General features: G+C 46.6%; 1 protein-coding gene across 6 annotated transcripts in view; it reads left to right on the top strand.

Annotated features, from left to right (window-relative positions):
- ripor2 (RHO family interacting cell polarization regulator 2) overlaps nucleotides 1-27,076 on the top strand; it is a 310,961-nt gene that overhangs the window by 278,175 nt on the left and 5,710 nt on the right. For all 6 annotated transcript variants that reach the window (XM_038797027.1, XM_038797033.1, XM_038797031.1 and 3 more), the window contains 7 exons: nucleotides 8,615-8,777; nucleotides 11,368-11,503; nucleotides 13,769-13,930; nucleotides 14,730-14,885; nucleotides 16,534-16,736; nucleotides 21,636-21,719; nucleotides 25,229-25,319. In XM_038797027.1, the coding sequence (XP_038652955.1) occupies nucleotides 8,615-8,777; nucleotides 11,368-11,503; nucleotides 13,769-13,930; nucleotides 14,730-14,885; nucleotides 16,534-16,736; nucleotides 21,636-21,719; nucleotides 25,229-25,319 (995 nt within the window). The remainder of the gene's footprint in view (nucleotides 1-8,614; nucleotides 8,778-11,367; nucleotides 11,504-13,768; nucleotides 13,931-14,729; nucleotides 14,886-16,533; nucleotides 16,737-21,635; nucleotides 21,720-25,228; nucleotides 25,320-27,076) is intronic.

Genomic DNA, 27,076 nt, shown 5'->3' on the forward strand with positions numbered 1-27,076 from the left:
AAGCCGGTAGGAAATAGCTGCCCTCTGGTTAAAATCAGGTATCTTGGAGGCCACAAGATTGCACATTATTAAGTATCGAGACAGATTCGGAAGTGGTCAGCAAACATTTGATGGGGGGGGGGGGGTGTGGGGGAATTCAGGTGAGGGTGGGGCGGGCTCAGCGGAATCCAAGCAGGAGGGGCCTGTGTTTTCCCTGTCGGACTTAGTAGAACACTCCTGCTCTTCCTGGCCCACAAAGGGAAAGAAATAAACACCCGGAGGTACATCCTCTTTTGCTGATCCTCCCCCTGCTGGTTTCAGGTTATCGAGAAAACCATGGTAGCTTCTCAGAGCAACGTTAAAATGGCAGCCAGATCCTGATCTGCATATGGAAAGAAAAACCCCTCCGGTTTTGCATGGGTGGGCTTGGTGCCTGTGATTTCAAATTGTTCTTGAGGAAAATTAGGGAAAGAACCAGCAGATAAACCTCCCTCGGCATTTTAAGAGTCCCCCATCCAGCTTCCACACAGGTTATTGGCAGTAGAGATTCAGTTATCACTGACGGAGGTCAGACAAACCATTTCTCAGCGATGTCTGAATAGCTTTAACACGGCCAAACCCATTTGCCCAATGAACTACTGAATGGAGGAAGACTCAGTTAGATTCACAATTTGTTGTCTGACATAATCATTCATATAATAGGGTAGATATTAAGGTGAAGCTTAAAGTTTCATGCAAATCACAATGGGCGCGAAGTTCAAGTTGTTCAGTGGGATGTTTCTCAGCGGCCGTCGTGCCGAGAATCACCCCGTTATTCAACTGCACTTTGTCCTTTCCTCTTGGCCTTGGGGAGTTACTCTCCGCCGAGGCCAAACTTAGATCGATTTCTCGCAGATCAGGGTGCTATATTGTCCGCCAGCCCCGCTCTTTCCCCCTGCATTTCAGACCCCACCCCTACCCCACCCCTGCTTTTTTGACCCCCCCCCCCCCCCCCTCACCAGTGACAGTGTGCCATGTGCCATCTGCCCTGTCCCGACCAGCCGGGGGTCTCCAATGGCTTGGGAGATTCCCCTCCCCACGTGGCGCTATGCTTTGTCCACATTTGTGTGGCCCAGTATTAAATGGCACCCAGGCGAAGTCTCCCAGGTGCAGCCCGGTGAGTCCCGGTGCCGTTTGATGTGAGGGTAAGATCCAAATCATGCTGGGTGGAGAAAGTCGGGTGACTCACGTTCGGCCTGGCACCCGGCGCAGAGCCTGATCTGGGATTCACGCACGATTCACCTATTGCGCCCGGATCCACGCCGATCGCAATGGGGTCTCTGAATCGTGCCCAATATCTGGCAGGGATGTTATTGTGCCCAATCATGGTGCTCCAGATTCTGCTGTCCAATTCAATGATTTTGGTGCTCAGTTCTCCAATTCAGCCTCCCATTCAGCAATGCTTCACTTATGGAGCCCAAAGTTGCAAAATTTAATGTAACGTATTGAAGTTCTTAGTTATCATTTGCTTCTTGAAATTAGTGTCTTGCTAATTCGACCTCGGGTTACTTTCTTTCTGATTAGTCCAGCTGGTAAAACCACTTAATATCCAATTATAGTGTAAGTTTTCATCGAGGGACAGAACAAATAATTATTGGGTCTGCTTGGCCTATGTCCCTAAAGCCCACAAGGCATCATGTAATTTGTAGCCTGGATTGTTCAACTGATTAATTTGTGGCTGCCCACAGGAACACTGTTTAAAAGCTGGAGGTGACTGGAAGGTTGATTTTGGAAAGGAGTAAAAGCAACAAGGTTGTTGTGATGGGAGACTTTAACTTCCCCAATATTGACTGGGACTCATTTGGTGCTTGGACGGGCAGAGTTTGTAAGGAGCATCCAGGAGGGCTTCTTAAAACAATATGTAGATAGTCCAACTAGGGAAGGGGCTATACTGGACCTGGTATTGGGGAATGAGCCCGACCAGGTGGTAGAAGTTTCAGTAGGGGAGCATTTCGGGAACAGTGACCACAATTCAGTAAGTTTTAAAGTGCTGGTGGACAAGGGTAAGAGTGGTCCTCGGGTGAATGTGCTAAATTGGGGGAAGTCTAATTAAAGCAATATTAGGCGGGAACTGAAGAGCACAGATTGGGGGTGGATGTTTGAGGGCAAATCAACATCTGACATGTGGGAGATTTTCAAATGTCAGTTGAAAGGAATTCAGGACCAGCATGTTCCTGTGAGAAAAAGGATAAATATAGCAAATTTTGCGATCCTTGGATAATGAGGGATATTGTCGGCCTCGTCAAAAAGAAAAAGGAGGCATTTGGCAGGGCTAGAAGGCTGGGAACAGATGAAGCCTGTGTGGAATAAAAGGAAAGTAGGAAGGAACTTGAGCAAGGAGTTAGGAGAGCTAAAAGGGGTCACAAAATGTCAATGGCAATTAGGGTTAAGGAAAATCCCAAGCCTTTTTACATGTACATAAAAAGCAAGAGGGTAGCCAGGGAAAGGGTTTGCCCACTGAAGGACAGGGGAGGGAATCTATGTATGGAGCCAGATGAAATGGGCGAGGTACTAAATGAATACTTTGCATCAGTATTCACCAAAGAGAAGGAATTGGTGGATGTTGAGTCTGGCGAAGGGCGTGTAGATAGCCTGGGTCACATTGAGATCCAAAAAGACGAGGTGTTGGGCGTCTTGAAAAATATTAAGGTGGCTAAGTCCCCAGGGCCTGATGGGATCTACCCCAGAATACTGAAGGAGGCAAGAGAGGAAATTGCTGAGGCCTTGACAGAAATCTTTGGATCCTCACTGTCTTCAGGTGATGTCCCGGAGGACTGGAGAATAGCCAATGTTGTTCCTTTGTTTAAGAAGGATAGCAAGCATAATCCAGGGAACTACAGGCCGGTGAGCCTTACATCAGTGGTAGGAGAATTACTGGAGAGAATTCTTCGAGATAGGATCTACTCCCATTTGGAAGCAAGGGGTCGTATTAGCGAGAGGCAGCATGGTTTTGTGAAGGGGAGGTCATGTCTCACTAACTTGATAGAGTTTTTCGAGGAGGTCACAAAGATGATTGATGCACGTAGGGCAGTGGATGTTGTCTATATGGACTTCAGTAAGGCCTTTGACAAGGTCCCTTATGGCAGACTGGTACAAAAGGTGAAGTCACACAGGATCAGAGGTGAGCTGGCAAGATGGATACAGAACTGGCTAGGTCATAGAAGGCAGAGAATAGCAATGAAAGGGTACTTTTCTGATTGAACTAATGGTGTTCCGCAGGGATCAGTTGTTGTAGTATGACTAGGGGTATTACGGTACCTGGAAGTGAGCTGCTATTGGTACAGAGGACTCGCTTTGGGTACCTGGAATTTAGCTGCTATTGGTGCAAAGGGCTCCCTGCCCATTGGCCCGTGTAAGTCATGTGCCTCTCAGCCAATTGGCTGAGAGGTAGGTAGCTCCGCCTACGAGGCGGGATATAAGAACCCGTGCTTCCCGGCAGTCGGCCTTTATTCTGTACGTCTGCTGCCGGGCACACTTCTTGTGCATTAAAGCCTATCGTTCGGATTTCATCTACGTTTCGTGTCCATTGATTGTGCATCATCAGTGCTGGAACCTTTGCTGTTCGTAGTATATATAAATGATTTGGAGGAAAATGTAACTTAGTAAGTGATGCACACGACACAAAGGTTGGTGGAATTGAGGATAGCAATGAGAACTGTCAGAGGATACAGCAGGACTTAGATCATTTGGAGGCTTGGGCGTCGAGATAACAGATGGAGTTTAATTTGGACAAATGTGATGTGATGCATTTTGGAAGGTCTGATACAGGTAGGGAATATACAGTGAATGGTAGGACCCTCAAGAGTATTGACAGTCAGAGAGATCTTGGTGTACAGGTCCACAGGTCACAGAAAGGGGCAAAACAGGTGGAGAAGGTAGTCAAGAAGGCATACGGCATGCTTGCCTTCATTGGCCGGGGCATTGAATATAAAAGTTGTCAAGTCATGTTGCAGTTGTATAGAACCTTAGTTAGGCCACACTTGGAGTATAGTGTTCAATTCTGGTCGCCACACTACCAGAAGGATGTGGAGGCTTTGGAGAGGGTGCAGAAGAGATTTACCAGGGTGTTGCCTCGTATGGAGGGCATTGGTTATGAGGAGAGGTTGAATAAACTTTGTTTGTTCTCACTGGAATGACGGACGTTGAGGGGCGACCTGATAGAGGTCTACAAAATTATGAGGGGCATAGACAGAGTGGATGGTCAGAGACTTTTTCCCAGGGTAGAGGGGTCAATTACTAGGGGGCATAGGTTTAAGGTGCGAGGGGCAAGGTTTTGAGGAGATGTGCGAGGCAAGTTCTTTTACACAGAGGGTAGTGGGTGCCTGGAACTCGCTGTCGGAGGAGGTGGTGGAAGCAGGGACGAGAGTGACGTTTAAGGGGCATCTTGACAAATACATGAATAGGATGGTAATAGAGGGATACGGACCCCGGAAGTGTAGAAGATTTTAGTTTAGACGGGCAGCATGGTCGGCGCACGCTTGGAGGGCCGAAGGGACTGTTCCTGTGCTGTACGTTTCTTTCTTCTTTGTTGGAAATGACCTAAAGTAGAAAGAAGTTGCATTTATGCAGTGACTTGATGTCCTGAAGTCTTTTGCAGTCATTGAATTAATCTTGAAGTAAAGATACAAAAAGAGCTCTTCAAATAGTGTCATGGGACCTTTTATTTCCATGCAAGTAGGCAGATTGGACCGCAGTCTAACTGCACATTGTCACGTTGAAAGACTTGTATTTTTGAAGCAACGTTATTAATGTAGCAGGTTAGAATATTCATAACAAATTCTCTGAGTACTTGGCTCATGTTTTAAGCTCGACACTTTATTGGTCTCATTAGCGAAGGAGCTCAATTGTCAATCAGATTTAGCATTCATTAAAACAAAAGCTACAATTCTATTCCCCCTGTATTTATAAAACTATGGGTTGACTGTCCTTACCATCCTTCTGATGAAATGGTGTAGAATTCATTTGATTATGTTTGCCCATTTATATCTTTCACTCTCAAAGTCTTTCCAATTTTGTATTTTCGAATACAGAATCAGCACTTGCAACACAATGGGGATAAGAATGTTGGTCTCTCTCTCGCCTCCATTCTGACACAAACCAAATGGGACAAGGGCTCCATCTAGGGTGAAAACTTGGAACAGACGAAGCCAGTCCCAATTCTATTCGGCGTCTTCAATTGATGCGCAGCCCTCCTACAATAATCATCTATTTTTTATAAACCCGTGTGATGACAGACACACGAGAATAATTTTCCCCAACCTTTGCACTTAAGCAATTGACATATTCAATGAAACCCTCTCACAAAATAATTCAAATACGTATTAAGCAAATTGAGCACATGGTTGTTTTTTATTTTTTAAATAATGGATCAGGCATTCCTGTCCCTTCTTTGGGTCTTATTTTTATATATTTATTCATTTCTAATGCTTGTTTCTAGAGTATCCTGACAAAGCCAACCTTGTCTCCATCCAAACCAGCAGCAATGACAGACATAGGGCAGCACAGTGGTTAGCACTGCTGCATCATAGTGCCAGGGACCCGGGTTCAATTCTGGCCTTGGGTCACTGTCTGTGTGGAATTTGCACGTTCTCCCTGTGTCTGCGTGAGTTTCCTCTGGATGCTCCATTTCCTCCCACAGTCTAAAGATGTGCAGGTTAGGTGGATTTGCTCTGTTAAATTGCCCCTTAGTGGCCAAAAAAGATGTGTAGGTTAGGTTAAGGGGTTATTGGGATAGGGTGAGAGAGTGAATTTGGGTGGAGTGCTCTTTCAGAGGGTCGGTGCAGACTCGATGGGCCGAATGGCCTCCTTCTGCACTGTAGGGATTCAATGCTTCTATGATTCCAATTACAGTAACAATCAAAGTTACAAGACCCATAGTGAAGTACTATCAGCATTACAATGAGTAAAACGGAATCTGGGTACAAGTTTCAAGACGTAGCCATTGATATTTAAAAGTTAAAGTGTGCAAGAGGAAGGAAAGATTAAGGAAGTTAATGAGATCTGTTGGTTTATGGCCCTTTCATATCACAAGATATAATAGGAGACTGCATTGATTTCAATACAATACTGCTGAAGACAGCAAGGTGAGACTGAGGGCAGCACATTACAAGCACTGGAAGAAAAAGACTGGCAAAACTAAAAGAGTGCTTGCCAGCCCTGAATGGATTATTGATATTGATTAAATAGAGAAAGGCAAGACAGGCTGTGCAGAGTTCCAAAGTTCAAACTAGCGGAAGGCCCTGCCGATCGCATGCAAAGAAGGCCAGAACTGAAAGAAAACTTGGAGACAAATGATGCCACATAGGACTGGAGATGGTTGCAAAGGTGGACAGAGATGTGACTGTGAAGGGATTTGTAAATGAAGATGAAGGTTATGAATGTGTCATATTGAGATTTGGGTAACCATTAGAGATCACAAGGACAAAGTCAACTCCAAGTGAGACTCGGTGAAGTATGGGATCCAGGTGGTCAGATGATTGTTTTAATCAGAATTTGAATAGGCTGGGATATAGAAGGTTAACATAGAACATAGAACAGTACAGCACAGAACAGCCCTTCGGCCCTCGATGTTGTGCCGAACAATGATCACCCCACTTAAACCCACGTAACCCGTATACCCGTAACCCAACAATCCCCCCATTAACCTTACACTATGGGCAATTTAGCATGGCCAATCCACCTAACCCGCACATCTTTGGACTGTGGGAGGAAACCGGAGCACCCGGAGGAAACCCACGCGCGCACGGGGAGGACGTGCAGACTCCACACAGACAGTGACCCAGCCGGGAATCGAACCTGGGACCCTGGAGCTGTGAAGCATTGATGCTAACCACCATGCTACCGTGAGGCCCCGTTAATGAGGAGGTTAATGGAGACATTGACCCTGATAGTGATGCAGACATGAAAGAGTATTTCAGTGGTGGTGAGATGATCTGAGATTGGAGATAAGTGACATTATAGACCTGGCAATAGTTGATCTTGGAAATGGATAGAATATGAAAGAATGAAACTCAATTCTGAGTCAAACAAGTTGCTTGATCCAGGTTGTGTGCTGTTGAATGCTACTACGGGGTCTCTGGAGGCCTAGGTCAGTGCTGAACAGGACAGCTTTGATCTTGTTGACATTAAGATAGAAGAAGCTCAGGCCATTCTTGAGGATAGTTCAGGACTCATTTCTGATGACATTCCAGGACACTCCTGAAGGGGTTGTGAAAGTGAATTATCAGAGGTATTGGGGGACTACTGTTGATGATACTGAAGCTGCTAGGATAGCGGGGAACGTGCCAGAGAGATGGACAATGGGAGACTGATGGTGGAGGAAGATATAGTTATCAACTATGTTGCATGCTGTGGTACAAGCAAAGTGCTACTGCAATCAGGATATAATGAAGAATTGGGAGAGTTTTCTCAATATAGGAGCAATACACAAGCTCTGGATAGAACTAAATTCTACAGAGGGTGAGAATTGATCATGGAAGAATAAGTGTTTAATACAAAGGAGGAAACCAAACTCCATGGGGCAACTTTATAAATGAAGTTTTGGACACAAAGTTTGAGGTCAAAGGAGATGGTGAGGCCAACAATTTTAAAATTAATTTCCGGGATGTGGACATCGCTGGTTAGGTCAGCATTTATTGCCCTTCCCTAGTTGCCATCCAGAAGGTGGTGGTGAGCTATCATCTTGAATCCCTGCAGTCCCTGAGTTGATGGTACACACACAGCGCTGTTAAGGAGGAAATTCCAAGGTTTTGACCCAGCGACAGTGAAGGAATGGTGATATTTGTCACGTCAGGATGGTGGGTGACTTGAGGGGGGCCTCCAGGTGCTCCCAGGTATCTGCTGCTTATGTCTTTCTAGATGGTAGTGGAAGGTGCTGCATTAGGAACTTTGGCGAGTTCCTGCAGTGCATCTTGTAGATGGTACACACGTCTGTCACTGTCAATAATAGATACGGAAGAACTAAAAGCAGAATCATCAAAATGGAGGATGGTAGCTGCTGGTTGGGCAAACTCCAAGGAGAATGAAATGTGGGCAGTGAATGAAACATGAGATAACATAGGACAGAAGAAATTTTAAAGGCCTATACACAACAATTGGAGGGACCTGAAGGGACCAAGGTTAACTGGAGTCAAAATGTAGAGGAGCCAGCAGATAAAATACAAATAGATAAAATTAGTTAAAATTAGGACTTGGCAATGGGAAAATGGAAGAATAGAGGACACGTCTTCATCAAAATCACCAGAAACTAGAGAAAGTAGTGACACTAAAGAACAGCTTTCTGTTATGGAGAATTCACAACTTGCAACTTAGAATGGAAAGGAATATTTACAGAATTTGCAGCAGACAGGTTCGGAAGGAGTCAAAGCTGCAAGTGTTGGGGGATTACGAGGACTGCAATAAGTTCCGTCTGGAACTTATACAAAACTGTCGCATTTTTGGATAGCTAAGCCCTATAATCTGAATCTCTAAACCATATTTTAGAATGCATTATTTTGATATAGTTTTCTGTTCAACATGGTGGGTTTACATGATATCAAACACAATTCAAACTTCTGAGATTTGTGTAATTGATTGGATTTGCTTTCAATAACAACAGTTCAGAACACCCAGATGCCAGAGGTCATCTCAGTGAGGCATTGACGGAAGACACAGGGGTTGGCACTAGTGTTGCTGGAAGTCCCCTCCCACTCACCACCGGAAACGAAAATCTCGACCTTGCCATTGTCAAGCACTTACAACATTCAGAACAGCTTTTCCAGGTAATGCGTCGATATGTATATGACAACTCCATATATTAACCAATGTCTTCAAGGTGCTTGTTGATTGTTTTTTACTGCATAGCTCCCAGACCATAATCAGTGTCTTCTGGTCAATCCAGATTTTCCTTCAAGGCCTTTATGTTTGTGCAAGTTTTTGCATTATGAAACCAACTGAAAGTGCACTAGTTATACGAAGTGTCTTGTTGGTGAAGAATAGCAGGCTATTCCTGGCATCTCAAACACTGTTTCAACCCATGATGACTTTTGAGAGGGACGCATAATTTGTGATATCATATTTTGCATCTCAAAACACAAGGCAGTCACTAAAGTGTCAGGTTCCATTTTAAGGCACCGACAGATTCAAAAACAGCTTCTTCCCCGCTGTTACCAGACTCCTGAATGACCCTCTTATGGACTGAATTGATCTCGCTATGCATCTTCGCTACAGTTAGCATTATATTCTATATGCTTCACCCAATGGCTGTGTATTTACTTTGTGTATCTATCATATTTCCTATGTTTTTCATGAATGGAGCAATCTGCCTGGACTGTACGCAGAACAATACTTTTGACTGTACTTTGGTACATGTGACAATAAATCTAAATCTAAATCTTGGTGGAAAATAGCTGTAGCCGCCATGTTAAGGTTTTACAGCGAGATATTTTTCCAGCTAATCTTGAATTCAAGCCAGTTGTGGTAAGCTTGCTGATCAGGGTGAAGCATAACAATACACAGGAAAATAGGAGAAGGAGTAGGCCATTCAGCCAATTGAGCCTGGTGCACCATTCAAATAGGTCATGGAAGATCATCTACCACTACACCAATTTCCCCCACTATTCCCATAACCCTGGTGTCATTAGAATGCAGAAAGCTATTGGTTTATGTCTTGAATATGCTCTATGATTGAACCTTCACAGCCCTCAGAGGTAGAGAATTGCAAAGATTCACCACTCTCAGTGAAGAAATTCTTCCCCACAGTGGGGAGTTTACCATTGACCAAAACCTTGGCCAGCAATATAAATCCTATGGTTATCAGAGCAGGTCAGCAGCTGTAAATTGTGAGGAGTTACTCACCTCCCTACTCCCCAAAGCCTGTCATAGAATCATTCAATTTACAGTGCAGAAGGAGGCCATTTGGCCCATCGAGTCTGCACCTGCCCTTGGAATACGCACTCAACTTAAGCCCACTCCTCCACCATATCCCCGTAACCCAGTAACCACACTTAACCTTTTGGACACTAGGAGGCACTTTATCATGGCCAATCCACTTAACCTGCACACCTTTGGACTGTGGGAGGAAACCAGAGCACCTGGAGGAAACCCACACAGACACGGGGGAAGAAGTGCAAACTCCACACAGTCACCCGAGACCGGAATTGAACCCGGGTCCTTGGACTGTGAGGCAGCAGTGCTAACCACTGTGCCACCATGTCCACCATCTACAAGGCACAACTCAGGAGTGTGATGGAATATTTTTCACTTGCCTAAAGGAATGTAGCTCCAACAACCCTCAAGAAATTCAACACCATTGAGGACAAAGCAACCCACTTAATTGGCACTCCATCCACCACCTTCAACATTCATTCCCTCCACCACCGACCCCAGTGGCAGGCGTGTGTACCATGTGCAAGATGCACTGCAGGAACTCACCAAGGCTATTTTGGCAGCACCTTCCAAACCTGAACTTCTACCATATAAAAGGATAAGGGCAACAGATGGGAACACCACCACCTGCAAGATCCCTTCCAAACCACACAGCATTTTGATTTCTTCATTGTTGCGGTGTCAAAATTGTGACTCCCCCTCCCTAACAGGGCTGTGTCTGCACCTACACACATGCACTGCGGCGGTTTAAGAAGGTGGCGGTGGAGTAATACGAGATGATCAACAAATTCTGGCCTAGCCAGCGACACCCACATCCAGCAAAATACATATTTTTTGAACTGATTTGGATTCTGGGACTTTGAACCTGGACTGCTTGTAGTCCCAGTCCTGCAGTAAAACATGGAAATGAGGAGAACTGGTCCGAACTAGAGTTCTATTTTCAGGTTATACAGGACCAGTTCTCACCAGTACCAGTCACATCTGAGCTCATCTGGATTTTCCTTCTGGGCTAGCTGGCCATTGACACTGCTCGGGCTTCAGAAGTGCCAGCCAATCAGATTGGCGCTGGCTCTTTGAGGCAGGGCTTCAGCCTGTATGAGGGGCAGAAGTCCCACCTAAAGCCAATTAATACTCCGTGATGTGCTAAATAGCTCCGGACAGCCACTGGGGAACACGTTGCGGAGATGGGGGTGGGGGGGAGGGGGCTCACCTTTTGTGGGATTTGGCGACGCGGGCGGGAAGAGCCGGATAATCCCTCCATTCGGGTGAAGGGTGAAACCACACCATCCCAAAAAATCCTGCCAATGCATAATTGTTAGAAGCACACATTGCACAGTCCAACTGTACTTGTTATTAAGCAGATATAATGCAAATACCTCATTTACTTTAGCTTTATTCAAGAAAAACTTTTTGGAGACCTGTTCAATATACCACAGTACAGTAGACACTGGAGAAATATTAATGGTTTTTCATTTCATTTCACAGCAACTGTTGTCATTTGAAGCGTCGCCCATCATTCGGGACAACCTGCTGGATAGGATTTCCCAACAGACTCGTTTACTAGAAACCTTGGCAGAGCTCAGCACAGAGAAACCAGGAAATATTAATCGTGTGTTAGAAGGTAATTGATAGGTTAAAACCCATAATAATCAAAACAAAAACTCACCTTTGTTTTTTGTTTTTTTATAAATTTAGATTAGCCAATTATTTTTTCCAATTAAGGGGCAATTTAGCGTGGCCAATCCACCTACTCTGCACATTTTTGGGTTGTGGGGGTGAAACCCACGCAGACACGGGGAGAACGTGCAAACTCCACACGGACAGTGACCCAGAGCCGGGATCGAACCTGGGACCTCAGCGCCGTGAGGCGGTTGTGCTAACCACTAGGCCACCGTGCTGCCCTTACTCACCTTTGTTTAATAAGGACACGGCGGGTCCACGCCAAGTAAAATAAAGAACTGAGATTTGTTTGCAATATCGGTATATACACTGCCCAATAGATCCCTAGTGGGTTCCTCTTCTGGTCAGTACCTTACTGTCCGACCTTGTATACAATGGTTAATAGAGTTCCTCTGCCCCTTAGCAGGCGATCTCGTACTCCACGAGGATCACGGGGAATACACGTTAGTCCCATGTGGGATATTACACCTTTGTTTTTGTCAAAAGCTCTTCATTCATTATTCCCACCAGGTTCTGTTAGAAAATGGTACATTCTTCTGTTCCCCCTGGAGCCAAATATCACTCTCTAATGTTCTAAACTTTGCTCACTGGAGCCAATGCCAGATTGTTTTTGGAAGCTCGTTCCATCACACCTGTTGCCATCCCAATGCATAGTCCTGCCAGGGGGTGGAGCTGCACTTGGAGTGCACCCAGAACATGCACCTCTCTGGAGCCAGGAAAATGGGGCCAGTCACACCTCAGATTTGCAGCACCTGCCAAACATTCAGTGGGGGTTCAGGGAGGAACATCATCCACCTCTACCCCACGGATTAAACTGTCTTTTCTCATTACAGAGACCAAAGGGTTTTCTGCTTTAATTTGGAATTCCATTGTTCTGTTTTCCTTTCCATCACATTAATATGTAAATAAGTAGAATGTGTCACAGACATAAATTGCGAATATTTAAATAAAGAGACAATCTGACAAACACACGCGGCAGGAATATTTAAATAAAGGACTGGTGCCACAGGCACACCTTTCAGTAACATTTAGATAGGACTTGAAGTGCGTCTTCTCCATATGCCCTTAAAGAAACTGAAAAACACATTTAAAAAAAAAGACATCTTATGATCGTAAATTGTTGGATGCAAGAACGGATGACTGCAGGTCAGCTTGACTTTATTGCAGATCCATTTTCTTTAAATCCCTGAGTAAAATGTTAATGTTTGGCCTTTTGGCTAAGATCAAGGCCCAGATCAGGGGCGGGATTGTCCGGCATCCCAACCTTTTGTTTCCCGGTGGTGGGAGACGGTATGTCGTTCATTGACAGCGTAATTCTCTGCTCCAGCTGCTGCCAATGGAATAACTATTGAAGCCACCCCACGCCGCCAGGAAACTCGCAGGAGAGGATGCACTGCTGGAGTGTCCAGACAATCCTGCTGCCAGCAAATAGCCGGAGAATTTCGGTCCAGGTTCAATGCCTTTTCTTGTCGGCTTGGATCCTGTATGTCTCTCTTGTGGGGATCATGAATTGGATTCAATTGGTTTTTGGAGCAAGCAAGGAGATGGAATAAGGGTTTGCCCTATCCACTCCGCACATTGGCTCTGTAACTCTGAGAAAGGAATACTTTTTTTTAATGTTCGAAAAAAACATCCTGCTTAAATAAAGGGCGTTAGCAAAGCGGCCATCCAAGGCCAAGTCCAGACCCAGATGGAGGCAGGTCAGAGGGCAGGAGCTAAAACAAGTGAATTTTCTGCTTGTAAAACATTCTCTAGGCCGAGATTTTCTGGTCCCATAATTCCCACCTGAAGTCAACAGACCTTTTGACTGGTCCATCAAGTTTTCTCTCCCATCTGTGATGATTCCCGCCATGGGCAGGACCCTATCCATGAAATAGGTCATTTCAGGGATTAAAGTGATTCATACATGGGCATAGCATTTTACTGTAAAGTCATGCACAGACGCGATGGGTTAAATGGCCTCCATCCACTTATGTGGTTCCCAAAATGGATTTTGCTCTTTGCCATTCAATTATCAAAGTTACTAGTCAGGGATAAACTAACATGTGGGAAAAAAATATTAGACTGCAAAAATTTCATGAAAAGCGAAAAAATAATTCACTATTTGCCCAGGGATGCAAACCCCCCCAAAAAAGCTTTCCGTTGTTTTCTTCAGTTAATGTTCAGTTTGAATACTGAACTGTGTTATTCAATCATCTATTTACAGCGGTTCCACAGCTACGAGAAAACCAGGCTTTGCTCTCCAGCTGGGTAGAGAGTTCGCGCTCAGGAAATACATTTTATGCACCAGTGGACAGATTGATGAAACAAATGAGTCTCCGTTTTGGCAGAAGTGTGAACGAGAGGGGTCCAGGTCACTCGGAAGCAGGTAAAGGCAAAAAACCGTCAGCTGCTCCAGGTAGAGTCAGCCTCGCCCACAGAGGCCACCCTTGGACTTAAATGACAAAGTCAAAGTAATAATTTTATAAAAATACATTTTGCGGAATGTCGACATCACTAGTTAGGCCATCATTTATTGCACATCCCTTGTTGCCCTTCAGAAGGTGGTGGGGAGCTGCCTTCTTGAACTGCTGCAGTCCCTAAGATGTAGGTACACCCACAGTGTTGCTAGGGAAAGAATTCCAGGATTTTGACCCAGAGTTTAAACAGGTCAGCCCAGGGTGAGGATCTTGTAAAGACGGCTTCCTGAGATCACTATGCCAAGAGTGATCTTCAGGTTGCCCAGGGCTGGAAGGGGCAGTCCAGATACGGGAACCCCATCCTAGGGTAGGGTTCTGGGGTTAACCCTTGAACCACAGCACGAGTCCATCCAACACCCAGAACCATGGGGGACCCTCCCTCTGCAGCAAGGTAGTAGCAATGGGGCACATGGGCAATAGGCTGACTCCCTGGACTCCAGCCCAGTAATTGCATCCAAATCAATGCAAGTCAGCTGTTTACATGTTCCTGCCAGCGAGCTCTGGGCAGCAGGGTGGGAGCGGAGGCTGGGGGTGGCTCTGCCGCCTGGTGGCCATCCCATTTTTGGCCCAACCTGGGATTCTGTGCCTGGTCGGGATCCCCGATCTTAGCGGCAGGGAACGGAGAATCTCGGCCCTTATATTTGAGTCAAATCGTATGTCCACCTCTTCTGAGATTTTCATGCTTTAACCCAATTTCCTGATCCACAGTCTTTCGAACAGTCGTGAATCAGATGCTCGATAAATCGGAGACATTCGCTGCCCCCAATGCACAGGAAGTGATAACCATCTGCCAGTTTGCTAACTACCTGACTCGTCACAACATATCTGACTTTGGAGATCACCTAGCACAGCTGACAAATGAAGGTACAAAATGATGGTTTTAGCTGCTTTTTTTACGGGGTGGACACTCGGGAACGCTACCTGTGAGCAACACAAAGTGACTTTGACCTTAACTTCATCAAACCTCAGACCATTGTTCCTTCTGCTCATTATTTTGTTGCATTCTCTCAATACCCTTCATCTTGCCTTATTTTCCCTTCTACTTTGATTCCTCTACTCAATGAGGCCTTCAAATACTTGCATATCCTGCCCTGATCTGAGAGAATTTTCTGACTATTGTGCCACACATTAAAGGGTAGATTTTATGAATGTACATAACTTTACCAGCTAGGAAATCATTTGGGATGAATGCTTTGTGACTGAAATCGCAAGCTGTGTTCCTGTTGCATGAATCAGCCCCAGGATGGTAACTCATTAAACCTGCCCAGTATAGAGGTAATTTTAACCTAACCCTTACAAATCCGTTTCCTGTTTTATATCCGACAGTGCAGAGAGTAAAATTGGACAGGGTATAAAGTGATTCTCTGGCTCAAACCCCCTGCATTCTTCCTGGGTTGGATTAAAATCATTCCCTGCATCTCTTCCCAACATTTTCAAGTCTGCCCGCACATCATTGAAACCATTCTGAGCGTTATGTTGCCAATGCACAGTCTGAACTAACAAAGAAGGAAGAGGGAACTGGATTTCACACTTTCACAGCCACTTCATTACTTTTAAAGTGTGGTCACTGTGTGATAATATGACAATCAATTTACACAAAGCAAGCTCCCACAAACAACAGTGGGCTGAATAATTGGTTAATTTTGTTACCATTGGCCAGGCAACCAGTAGAACTCCCCTGTTATTCTTTAAAAGAGTGCAATGGGACCTTTTACATCCCACTAAATAGGGCCTTGGTTTAACACCTGAGAAGCATCACATGTATACAGCAAACAGAAATTGTGGCTATATTTGCGTGCATCTCTGACTAAACTCAGCAACATGAGGGGCATGGCATACATGCTTTTGTGTGGTTTGCAAAGTGCCATTAGTGCAGGTTACAAAGTGGCCCTGCCGAGGTCATAAAAATTGACCAAGTGCCATTAAATAGCGGTATCATTCTCGGCGTTGCTGGCGCCAAGAAACACCCACTAAACCCGCCCGAAATGAGACTCTGTTTTCATCCCGTTAACTCGCGCCCAACATTTCGAGTCCTTATGACTTCCTCGGAGCTCTGGAGAAGAGTCACAGGAATTCGAAACATTAGCGCAGTTTCTCTCTCCATAAGTGCTGCCAGACCTGCTGACTTCCAACATTTTATCTTATTACAGTGCAGTACTGGGTGAGTTCTGCACTGGCAGAGGTGCTGTCATTTCAATGAGCCAATAAATCAGGTGGGCATCAAAGATCCCACAGAACTATTTGAAAAAGAAAATAGCAATATTCCTCCCAGTGACAATTATTTATTAGGCAACATTACTGAAGTAGAAGTGATATTTATTATATTGATGTTTGCCGAGTGCAAATTGGCTGCAAAACGGCCCACATTAATACAGTACTGATTGGCTGTGAAACACTTTGTGTGTGTGTGTGTGACGTCTTTGTTTGTTTCATATATTTTTTCTTTACCTAAGCTTTGAGCTGAAATGGAGGATGGCTGATTAAAAACCATTCTCTTTGTTTTTAAATGTAGTCATGCTACTGCAAACTCTTCAGTCCTCCCAGCCGGAAAAGACGCTGGAAACACTGGAAGAACAGCCAGCCCAGAATCTTCAACCTTTCGAGGAGACTTTAAAAGCAATAGCTTTTCTTCTACTGGAAACTAACAGTGACTTAGTGCAGGCTGCAACCTCCTTCCTTGCTACCGCTTCAACAGACAACAATTTCAGAGAAAAGGTAAAACCCGAATACAATATTGAGAGATATTTAAAATTTACGACGTTTAGTTCAATTTCTAGTCACTTGAATGTACAACGATATACATATTACCTACATGCAGTTATATTTGATGCGTGATGGATTACCATTGATCAGAAACTGAACTGGACTAGCCACATTAATACTGTGGCTACCAGGGCAGGTCAAAGGCTCGGAATCCCACGGTGAGTAACTCACCTCCTGACTCCCCAAAGCCTGTCCACCATTTACAAGACACAAGTCAGGAGTGTAATGGAATACTCTCCACTTGCCTGGATGAGTGCAGCTCCAACAACACTCACAAAGTTTGACACCATCCAAGACAAAGCAGCCCACTTGATTGCTCCTCCTTCCACCAACATTCAAACCCTCCACCACCGCTGAACAGTGGCAGCCATGTGTACCATCTACAAAGATGTGCTGCAGTAACTCACCAAGGTTCCTTCGACAGCACCTTCCAAACTCACGACCCCTACCATCTGGAAGTACAAGAGCAGCAGATACCTGGGAACACCACAACCTGGAGTTCACCTCCAAGTCACTCACCATCTCAACTTGGAAATATATCACCGTTTCTTCACTGTCGGTGGGGCAAAATCCTGGAACTAACTCCGTAACAGCATAGTGGGTGCACTTACACCTGAAGGACTGCATTGTTTCAAGAAGGCAACTCATCACCACCTTCTGAAGGGCAAATAGGGATGGGCAATAAATGCTGGCCTAACCAGCGACATCCACATCCCGTTAATGAAGTTTTGAAAACTGGCACACTTGCCATTACTTCAACTTATCTGTACGCAAGTGGAGGCTTGTTACTTAAATACTGAAGTAGTTCTAATGAGAGGTATCACTGGGTAACTGTGTGTAAGTCTCTGCATTTACAGCAGGTAAACTCATTTATCCTTCAAGTTCACTGTCGGTTGAAAACATTGGATTCACAGGGCGGGATTCTTCAGCCATGCCTGTCCGCCGACCGGAAATTCCCGCCTGAGGTTCCGTTCGTGGCGATTTTGCGGCGGGCGCAACCGAAGAATTCAGCGCATAGTTGACTCTTTCTTTAACATAGTTGACAAAATGGTTGTAACATCAGGATGCCTGGCGTGCTGACTATTATTTTCTATCCCTTAAGGTAACTTTGCAGGGTGAGGTTTCCAACTGAAAGTGCCGAGAAAACAACTTCATTATTTTGTTGTTTATTTTAGGATTGTCGAATCTAACAGTGCACAACGAGATTGTTTGGTGTGTTCTGCTGTACCATCGCTTTCAAAGAGCCAAGTAATCAGTCCCTGCTTCCCTGCTCTCTCTCCGTGTCCCTGCAATTGTTATCCTACATATCAAAATCCCTTGTGAAAGTTACTACTGAATCTACTTCTAACCCCCTTTTAACTAGTGAATTCCAAATCTTGACATCTCCTGACGTAAAAAAATTACTTCACTTTTTTTGCAATTGTTTCAATTTTGTGTCCTCTGATTCTTGACCCTTGTTCCACTGAAAACACTGGGGGCTATTCTCCGAAATTGAGGCCAAGTGTTCGTGTCGTCATGAATGGCGTCGTGTTTCACGACAGTGCGAACAGGGCCCGGGCATGACCTATTCTGGCCCCCATAGGGGGCCAGCACGGCGCTGGAGTGGTTCACGCCACTCCAGCCTCGGCACTGAACCAACCCGCGCATGCGCAGTTGGGGCAGCTCAATCCTGCACATGCGCAGTTGGGCCACACCATCCTGCGCATGCGCGTGGAACTTCTTATGCGCGCCGGCCAAGACCCAACATGGGGTCGGTGTTCAGGGGCCGGCCGCGCCAGGAAATAGGCCAGTTGGGGGAGAGGCCGGCCCGTCGATCGGTGGGCCCAGACCGCGGGCCAGACCTATCGGAGGCCCCTCCCAGTGAAGGAGCCCCCCCCCCACAGGCCAACCCCCCGAGCATTCCCGCAGAGTTTCCGCCGGCTGCTACCAGGGGTGAACGGCGCCGGCGGGGCTCTGTCATGTTGGAGCGGCCGCTCGGCCCATCCAGGCTGGAGAATCGGCGGCCCCGCTGATTCCAGTGGCCCGCGGCCGGCGCCGCGCCAAACGTGCCGGAGCAAATGGCGGCAATTCCCTGCACCTCGGAGAATCGTGCGCCAGCGTCAGGGCATTGTGGCGCGGTTGTGGCGACTCTTTGGCCCGGCGCGGGGCTCGGAGAATCGCGCCTCACTTTCTCTCTATTCATTCTACAAAATCCCTGCATAACCAAGTTTCTTCTTGGAAACTTCTCCACTCTTAAGGAGAACAATCTCAGCTTCTCTAGTCACTCCACATGACTGGTATTTTTTTGACTGGATTTTTTGTCAGCAATGGATGATTCAATGGGTCGCGTCAGGAAAGTAGGAAAATGCTGCCCCCTTTTGCTCTGCATCAGCATCACGGCACTCTAGATTTCATAGAATTTACAGTGCAGAAGGAGGCCATTCAGCCCATCGAGTCTGCACCAGCCCCTTGGAAAGATCAGCCGACCCAAGCCCACACCGCCTCCCTCCCTGTAACCCAGTAACCCCACCCAATCCTTTTTCTGGACTTTAAGGGCAATTTAGCATGGCCAATCCACCTAAACTCAACATCTTTGGACTGTGGGAGGAAACTGGAGCACCCGGAGGAAACTCAAGCAGACACGGGGAGAACGGGGAGACGCCACACAGATGGTGACACAAGCCAGGAATTGATCCTGGGACCCTGGAGCTGTGAAGCAACTGTTCTAACCCAATGCTGTGTCTGTCCTTGTAGTATTTGATGGGGACAGTGTAGAGGGAACCTAACTCTGTATCTAAACCCCATCTGAGTACTCAATGCTTTCATGAAAAAGCGGGAACCAGTTCCTTTTCTCTGCATGAATATCTGAGAATTTGCCATAAGATGTATCAATTGGGAAGAAAAAATTTACATTAATACACCGATTGACAAAGCTAACGGGTGGCTGAAAACGCTTCACAGACAATGCATTAATCTTGAAGTATGGTTATTGTTCTAATGTAGGAAATACAGAAGACAAATTGTGCACAAACAGCAGTGAGATAAATGGTCAGAAAATCTATTTTTATGGTGCTGATTGAGGAATAATAATTGGCCAGGACTATAGAGGTCTAACACTTGATACTGTATGGGCTCTAAGGAAGAGTCATACAGAATGGAAATGTTGGGCGCAGTCTAACAGCCTGACTTGGTGACTCAATGGGGCTGTTAAATCTTGCGAGGGGCATCTTGGGAGATTTGCAATGCTCAGAACACCTCCTCACGAGATCTAACGAGACACCACGATCTGGATCTCACCAAGATTAACATATTTAAATGCGACATTGGACTCATTTAAATATGCCGACGCCAAATTCTCCCGAGGCCCCGGAACTAACGGCCTCACTTGGGAGACCTCACCATGGCGCCATCTGGCACTGGTCCAGACAAATGTGGACCAGGCATAAGAGCACCTGTGGGGGGGGGAGTGTCTCCCAGGCCATTGGGTCTTTGCGCTCTGGGCCGGGTGGTAACCTGGCACTCCTGCTGGCACCTGGGTACTGCCAGGCAGGAACCCGGTCAGTATCACCCTAGCACTGCCAGGATGCCCAAGTGTCACTGCCATACCAGGGATTGGGCCTGGGGGTGTCTGGCCCTTTAAAGGTCGGGTGAGGGGTGCTTGAGGCCCCGCTAAGAAGTACGTTGGGGCAGTAGGAGGGTCAGGAGACTGCAGTGGAGAAGCAGCGAAGGCGTCAAAGGATTGGGCAGCATTTACAAATGCCTCCCCAATCCCCGAGTCACCTTCCTGCACTGGCAAACTGAGCTCAGGAATGCAGAAAGTGGGGTAAGTGTGGTCGAGGCAGTGCGTTCCCAACCCAGGCCAAAAAAACCGGCATAGGCCCGTTAAATAGTGCGGTCGTTTTTGGCGCTGCAGGCACCGAGAAACACCCCACTATGCACGCCCACAACGGGATTCTTTTTTGTGAGTTAAATCACACCATTAACTGTTTGTCTCTCCACAGATGCTGGCAAACCTGCTGAGCATGTTGTGTTATTATTACTGTACGGGGTGTCAGCTTACATTGTGCCCTTGGGTTACAGGCAAGGCACTTGAATCCATACCCTTCTGAACCAGAAGTGAAAGTACCGCCCACTGAGTCAGAGCTGACACCTTAAACATAACAATCAGTGAATATTTTACAAAGCTGTTAGCTTATGGAACGGAAGGCCATCTGGTTCAGTGAATGCAGATTTTATTAAAACATTAAAGAAATTGATAGATTCCTTGTTCAACAGGGGATAGGTCACACAGATTTGATAAGAAGACACGAGGGGCTGCATATTATGGGTGGGAAGCGAAGTCAGTGGAGAAAAGCAAGAAGGATGAGAAGGTACATCAATCCGAGGTGCCTTGTGCACACATGAGGCACCCGTCCAAGATGCCACCACTTTGTTTCTCCCAATAGCTTTCCAAAACACAACAGACCCCTCCAGCCCCCACCCCCCACCCCTTTCCTTCCACCTCCATCCCGAGGCTTTCCAATCAATCCTCGCCTTAAAAGCCCTTTGACCTGTGACTCCTTGCAGTCCCAGCAGCGTCCACTACGGAGTCCTGGCACTGCTGGGACTGCAAGACCTGTTATGAAAGTGGGACTTCCATTCAACTGAGGAGACAGAGGTCAGACACTCAGCCTGATTGTCCCTCGGGTGTTGTTGCTGCGAGACAGGCGTTGGTCCCTCCAAAGCCAACTTTCCTTCCAGATTGAGGGGCGAGCTGGTGCCAAGAGCATCCAGACCATTATTTTCTCTTGATCTGATGTAAAATTGCATTTGAACTTCCTTTAGAACATTATTGATCGTACATTTGAAAGAATGCTTTCCTCTCTTTCATAGGCTTTGCTTTACTACACCAAGTCGCTAACCCAACCCAATGTAAAGATCCAAACAGCGGCTTGCACAGCACTGAAATGCATCAAAGTAAGTACAACTTTTATTAAATTCTCAGTGCAAGAATAATAATAATGGTCGGAGTCACAGCACACGTCGATCATTCGAGCTGTGCCAGATACTCAGTTGGAGATATTCACCTTTACCTACCTGACCTGCGTCCTTTGTGTGTTCTTGCCCTGCATGTCCATATCCAATTCCCTTTTGAATGATTAGACTATTTTCACTTGAGGAGGAAAGATGAAGAGATTTAGAAGAGCTTATTAGAAGAGTTTTGATAGGGTCAATAGGAAATGGATATTTTCCATTATTTGGCTAGAGATGGTCAGCGGAATTCTCCCATCGGGAGACAAACAGCCGGCGTTGGAGGCCGCACCTCGCCCCGTATTCTCTCTCTCTGGGGTGCCAGGGCGGCGTGGCGTGATTCGCCCGGCCCTCCCGCGATTCTCCCCCCGGCGTGGGGTGCGGAGAATCGCGCCCGGTGCGTTTGAATCCAGTCTCCAGTACCAACTTTAGCTATAGGATGAATGTAAAGATGGGATTTCTATAGAATCCCTTATGTGCAAAAGGAGACCATTCAGCCTATCGAATCTGCACCTACCCTATGAAAGAGCACCCTACCTACGACACTTGCTCTATCCCCATAACCCCATAACCCCACCGAACCTTTGGGCACTAGGGCAATTTAGCATGGCCAATCTACCTAACCTGCACATCTTTGGACTGTGAAGAGGAAACCAGAGCACCCGGAGGAAACCCACACAGACACAGGGAGAAAGTGCAAACTGCTCACGGACAGTCACCCAAGGTTGGAATCGAACCCAGGTCCCCGGTGCTGTGAGGCAGCAGTGCTAACCAGTGTGCCACCGTAACAAACTTAGGGCGCGATTCTCCGCCCCCCACCCCGGGTGGGAGAATAGCGGGAGGGCCTCCTGACATTTTTCACGCCCTCCCACTATTCTCCCCCCCCCCCCCCCCCACGCCCGACACACCTGCTTGCTGCCGTCGTGAAACGGGCGCCAGATGCCCGTTCGCGGCATCTGGGGGCCCGATTGGCACAGGAGTACCACGGCCGTGCCAAGGGGGCCTTGCGTCCGTAACGGACGCTCTCTTTTCCCTCCGCCGCCCCGCAAGATCAAGCTGCCATGTCTTGTGGGGCACCTGAGGGAAAAGACGCAAACTGCGCATGCGTGGCTGACGTCATCAGCCGCGTCAGCCGGCGTGACGCTTGGCGTACGGCCTTGACGACGGTCGTCAAGGCCACGCAGCCATGACGCACGGGGCCGCGCTCCTAGCCCCGCCAGAGGGGAGAATCGGCCCCGGAAGTGGGCGTGAAGGCTGCCGTGGGTCAGGGCCTGTCCCACGGCAGCCTTTACGATTCTCCGCATTTGCGGAGAATCTCGCCCTTAGTCTTCTTACCAGTATGATATTTGTAAGCACAGACGATTAGAATGCCAATGCTTTGTCCAGATTACCATCCCCATCCCAGGTAGAGCCCAACAGGGAAGATGTATTTTTTATTTCACGAATAGAAGAGATGCCACTCACAGCAGTTTCCATTGTTAAAACAAATTGTGGAGGCCCTGTGTTGGCCAGGGCCTATGACTATATCGCAAAAAGGTGGCCAACACAGATACTGGATTTGGAAATCAGGCTTTTTTAATGTTTAGGGATGATAAACGTTGTGTTATGTGGAGATCCCGGGTGGTAATTCCTGAACTGTAAAGATCACAGTTGTTATGTGATCTTCATGATCAACACTTGGGGATGAGATTGACTAAGAATCTCGGGAGAAATTGTCTTTGGTGGCCAGGGTTTGATAAGGACCTAAAAGACTCCGTGAAACAGCACAGTACATGTGAAGCAGTAGAAAAGAAGCTGCCATCAGTATTTTAGCAAAAGTGGTAATGGCCAGTTAGACAGACTGCGCATAGATTTTTTCAGAATTTGAAGGGAGACAGCTATTCATTGCGATAGATAGCTATTCAAAGTGAATTGAGGGGTTCCCAATGAATCGAACAACAGCTAACAAAACTCTAGATTTTGAGTGGGATTCTCCAATCCCCCAGCCGCATTTATCTCGGCATTGCACCGTTGGCTGATTGCAGGATTCTCAACTCCCGCTGCTTGTCAATGGGATTTCCCATTGAAGCCATTCCACGCAGTCAGGAAACCGGGTTTGCGCCGCCGACGGAAAAAGAGAATCCAACAGACGGAGAATTCCTGCCATTTTGTTTATGGGTTCCCTGAGGAAATTCTGACCGACAACTGACCTTAGTTTTCTTCAGGAGATATTGTAAAATTTATTCGAAGGAAAGAGGTAAAACACACTCGTGTACTGCCGTACCGTCCTGCTTCAAATGGAGCGCAATTGTTCAGTATGAGCTTCGTCTGATGCAAATTGGAAGAAACATCTGTTATTATTGAATCACAAACTGGCAATTCTTTTGTTTAGTTATCATAACACACCCCACACAGTACGCCAGCTAAATTGTTTCTGAGAATTCACCCCAGAATGAGGTGTCATTGCTGAAACCACATTTAGTACAGTCAGCTGAAGAGAAACAATCCAGGTAGAAAGAGAGTCATCATAATGATTGTGGTGGAAGTGGTTACCATGAAGAGTTGTCAAAGTATGTGGTTGTCGCACATATTTGGTCTATATGTTTGGGAGTGAAAAGGTTAGGTTTGTACATGTAGATTAAATTTTACCTTCAGAGTTTCATGAAGAAGGAGGAATTTGGGTCTAATGAATCCGATGAATTGGATAGTTGGGCTACGAATAGAGTACCAGTAGTTGCTCCAACACAAGTGGCAACTGAAACTAGTTCCGAACCAAGTCAGACAGATAAAGTGATAAAGTGGACAATCAAACAGAAGTTTAAGGACAAAATCAGACCTTGTTGGAGAAAACATCACCTCAGACTAAGGCCCAACTGGGTGGAGGTCCTTCCCCAAGTGCTGAAAGTTTGAGTCAAGGAAGGAGGTATCTTCTTGGAAATAGGAAACTGGTGGTTAAGTTAGATCTATAAATAAATGAAACACACAAAACCTCCAAACGTTATATGATATTTTGAACATTGTGTAAGTTTTACTGGCTGGTTTAGCACAGTGCACTAAATCGCTGACTTGTAATGCAGAACACAGCCAGCAGCGCAGGTTCAATTCCTGTACCAGCCTCCCCGAACAGGGCCGGAATGTGGCGACTAGGGGCTTTTCGCAGTAACTTCATTGAAGCCTACTTGTGACAATGAGTGATTATTATTATTATTATTATTATTATTTTCCATCGTGGGAGGAGTGTAATAGAATCCTCTTGTGGCCATTTGTGTAGAACTGGAATAAGCCAGTTTAGTTGGGTATCTGCCCTGCCAAAATACCACAAGTGGCATTTGAGGGCATAACCACATGTTACTTCATGGATCACGAAACTCTAATTGAATATTATTGTGTGACATTCGGAATGATAAGCCTTCAATCAAGGTTCTTCACCAATACCGATATAACTAATTCCAAATATTCAATGTTTCTCCCCGCAGGCTTGTGAAAGCATTGACATATTGGTGAGTCTGTGCCAATCTGAGAGAGAACTTCTCCGGCAAGCTGCTGCTGAATCACTCCTCTCACTCGGTGAGTGCTCTTCCATGTGGGTGAGCCACACAGTACGTAGATCGGTGCTTTCTTCAAAATTTGGCAACAGTTTGGGTCGGACTTGTACAATCAATGCCGTGGCTGTCAGGTTTTTCATGTTGTGGCAACAACTGAAATGCTGTGGATTAACAGCTCGGCTGATTATTTGGCCACGGAAATTATTGGATGCAAGATCAGGCAGGCAGGCGAGGAGTCAGGTGTGGTAACCCCTGATCTTATGTTTGGTGCTCTTATCATGTAGGAATCGAGGCCAAGAGAATTAAACTGTAAAACCTACACATTTCATTTTGAAGACCGTACTGACGTTAATGCAAACCTCCTCACAATGCCAAGAGGCAAATTGAGATCAGGCAAAAAGCAGCTGATGTTGCATTGTGATATGAATTCAGCACAGAGAATCACTGGGCGCGATTCTCCCAAAACGGGAGAAATCGTAAGGCTGGCGTCAAACCCGGGCGGGTTTGACGCCAGCGCGCCCCTTCCCGACCGGGAACCGATTCTGGTCCCCGGTCGGGGCTAGCAGCCCGACGCCGTAAGCTCCGGCATCACGGGCTTAACGAATTTCGTTAAGCCCGCTTGCCGGAGTTAGCGCCGGCTGACGCGTCATATGACGTCAGCCGCGCATGCGTGGATTGGAAGACTCCAACCCGCGCATGCGCGGATGACGTCATCGCGTATTTGCGCGAAACCCGCGCATGCGCGGGCTGGGATGCCCCTCAGCCGCCCCGCGAATGGATACTGCGGAGCGGCGGAAGGAGAAATAGTGCGCGGGCATCGGGCCCGCTGCCCGCGATCGGTGCTCACCGATCGCGGGCCCATGGCACCCTTGGCACGGCCGTGGTACTGCCGTGCCAATCGGTGCCATGGTTATAAAAAGCGAGTTGTTCCCGCCGTTTTTACGAACGGCCAGACCAGGTCTGTTTGCCGTTCGTAAAAACAGCGTAAAGGGCTGGGACTTCGGCCCATCTATCAGCTGTGAATCGCTGCCGGCTGTAAAAAAACGGCGGCAGCGATTCGTGTCGGGAGTTGGGCGGGGGGGGGGGGGGGGGGGGGGGGGGGAGAATAGCGGGAGGGCGGGAAAAATGTCGGGAAGGCCCTCCCGCTATTCTCCGACCCGTCGTGGGGGGCGGAGAATCGCGCCCACTATGCCTATCTGTTCCATTCTCTCCTCCATGCCGGCTTGGAACCGTATTAAACCTGCGTCCATGTGAGGTAGTGTAGTCAGTGCTGCAAAACGTCCCTTTATCTATTTGAGTAATGAGTTGGAGTGAGCTCAAATGACCAGGATCTCTTTCCCTCCAATTTTGTTTTATAATTTTATTTTCACTTGGTGAAATCAAAACCAAATTCAATTCGTATCTTGGGGAATTGTGGAATTGCTTCAACATTTTTGAATTGAAACTGTTCTGCCACAGAATGTACATTTGTATGTGTCAATAGGTGTAAAGTGAAAAATGATGATCTATAGATCAGCAACACGGCTGTCATATCTTCCAGTGCATCAGGATTGACAGCAATAACACTTACATTTTGGACTTCTTTTTCGCATCATTTTCTCACTGTCCTGTTTTCCACACACAAATGAATCAAATAGGTCCCTGAGACTGGTACATGGAAATTATTGCAGACAGGTTGCAATGAGCTGTATTAAAAGAGGGGTATACATTGCCATGACTTGCCATTTGCTTCTCGTGGAGTTTTTTTTTAATGGTGTGGGTGTTGACATCACCGTGTCA

The sequence above is a fragment of the Scyliorhinus canicula genome, chromosome 5 (genome assembly GCF_902713615.1).
Source record: "Scyliorhinus canicula chromosome 5, sScyCan1.1, whole genome shotgun sequence".
Classification (NCBI taxonomy): domain Eukaryota; kingdom Metazoa; phylum Chordata; class Chondrichthyes; order Carcharhiniformes; family Scyliorhinidae; genus Scyliorhinus; species Scyliorhinus canicula.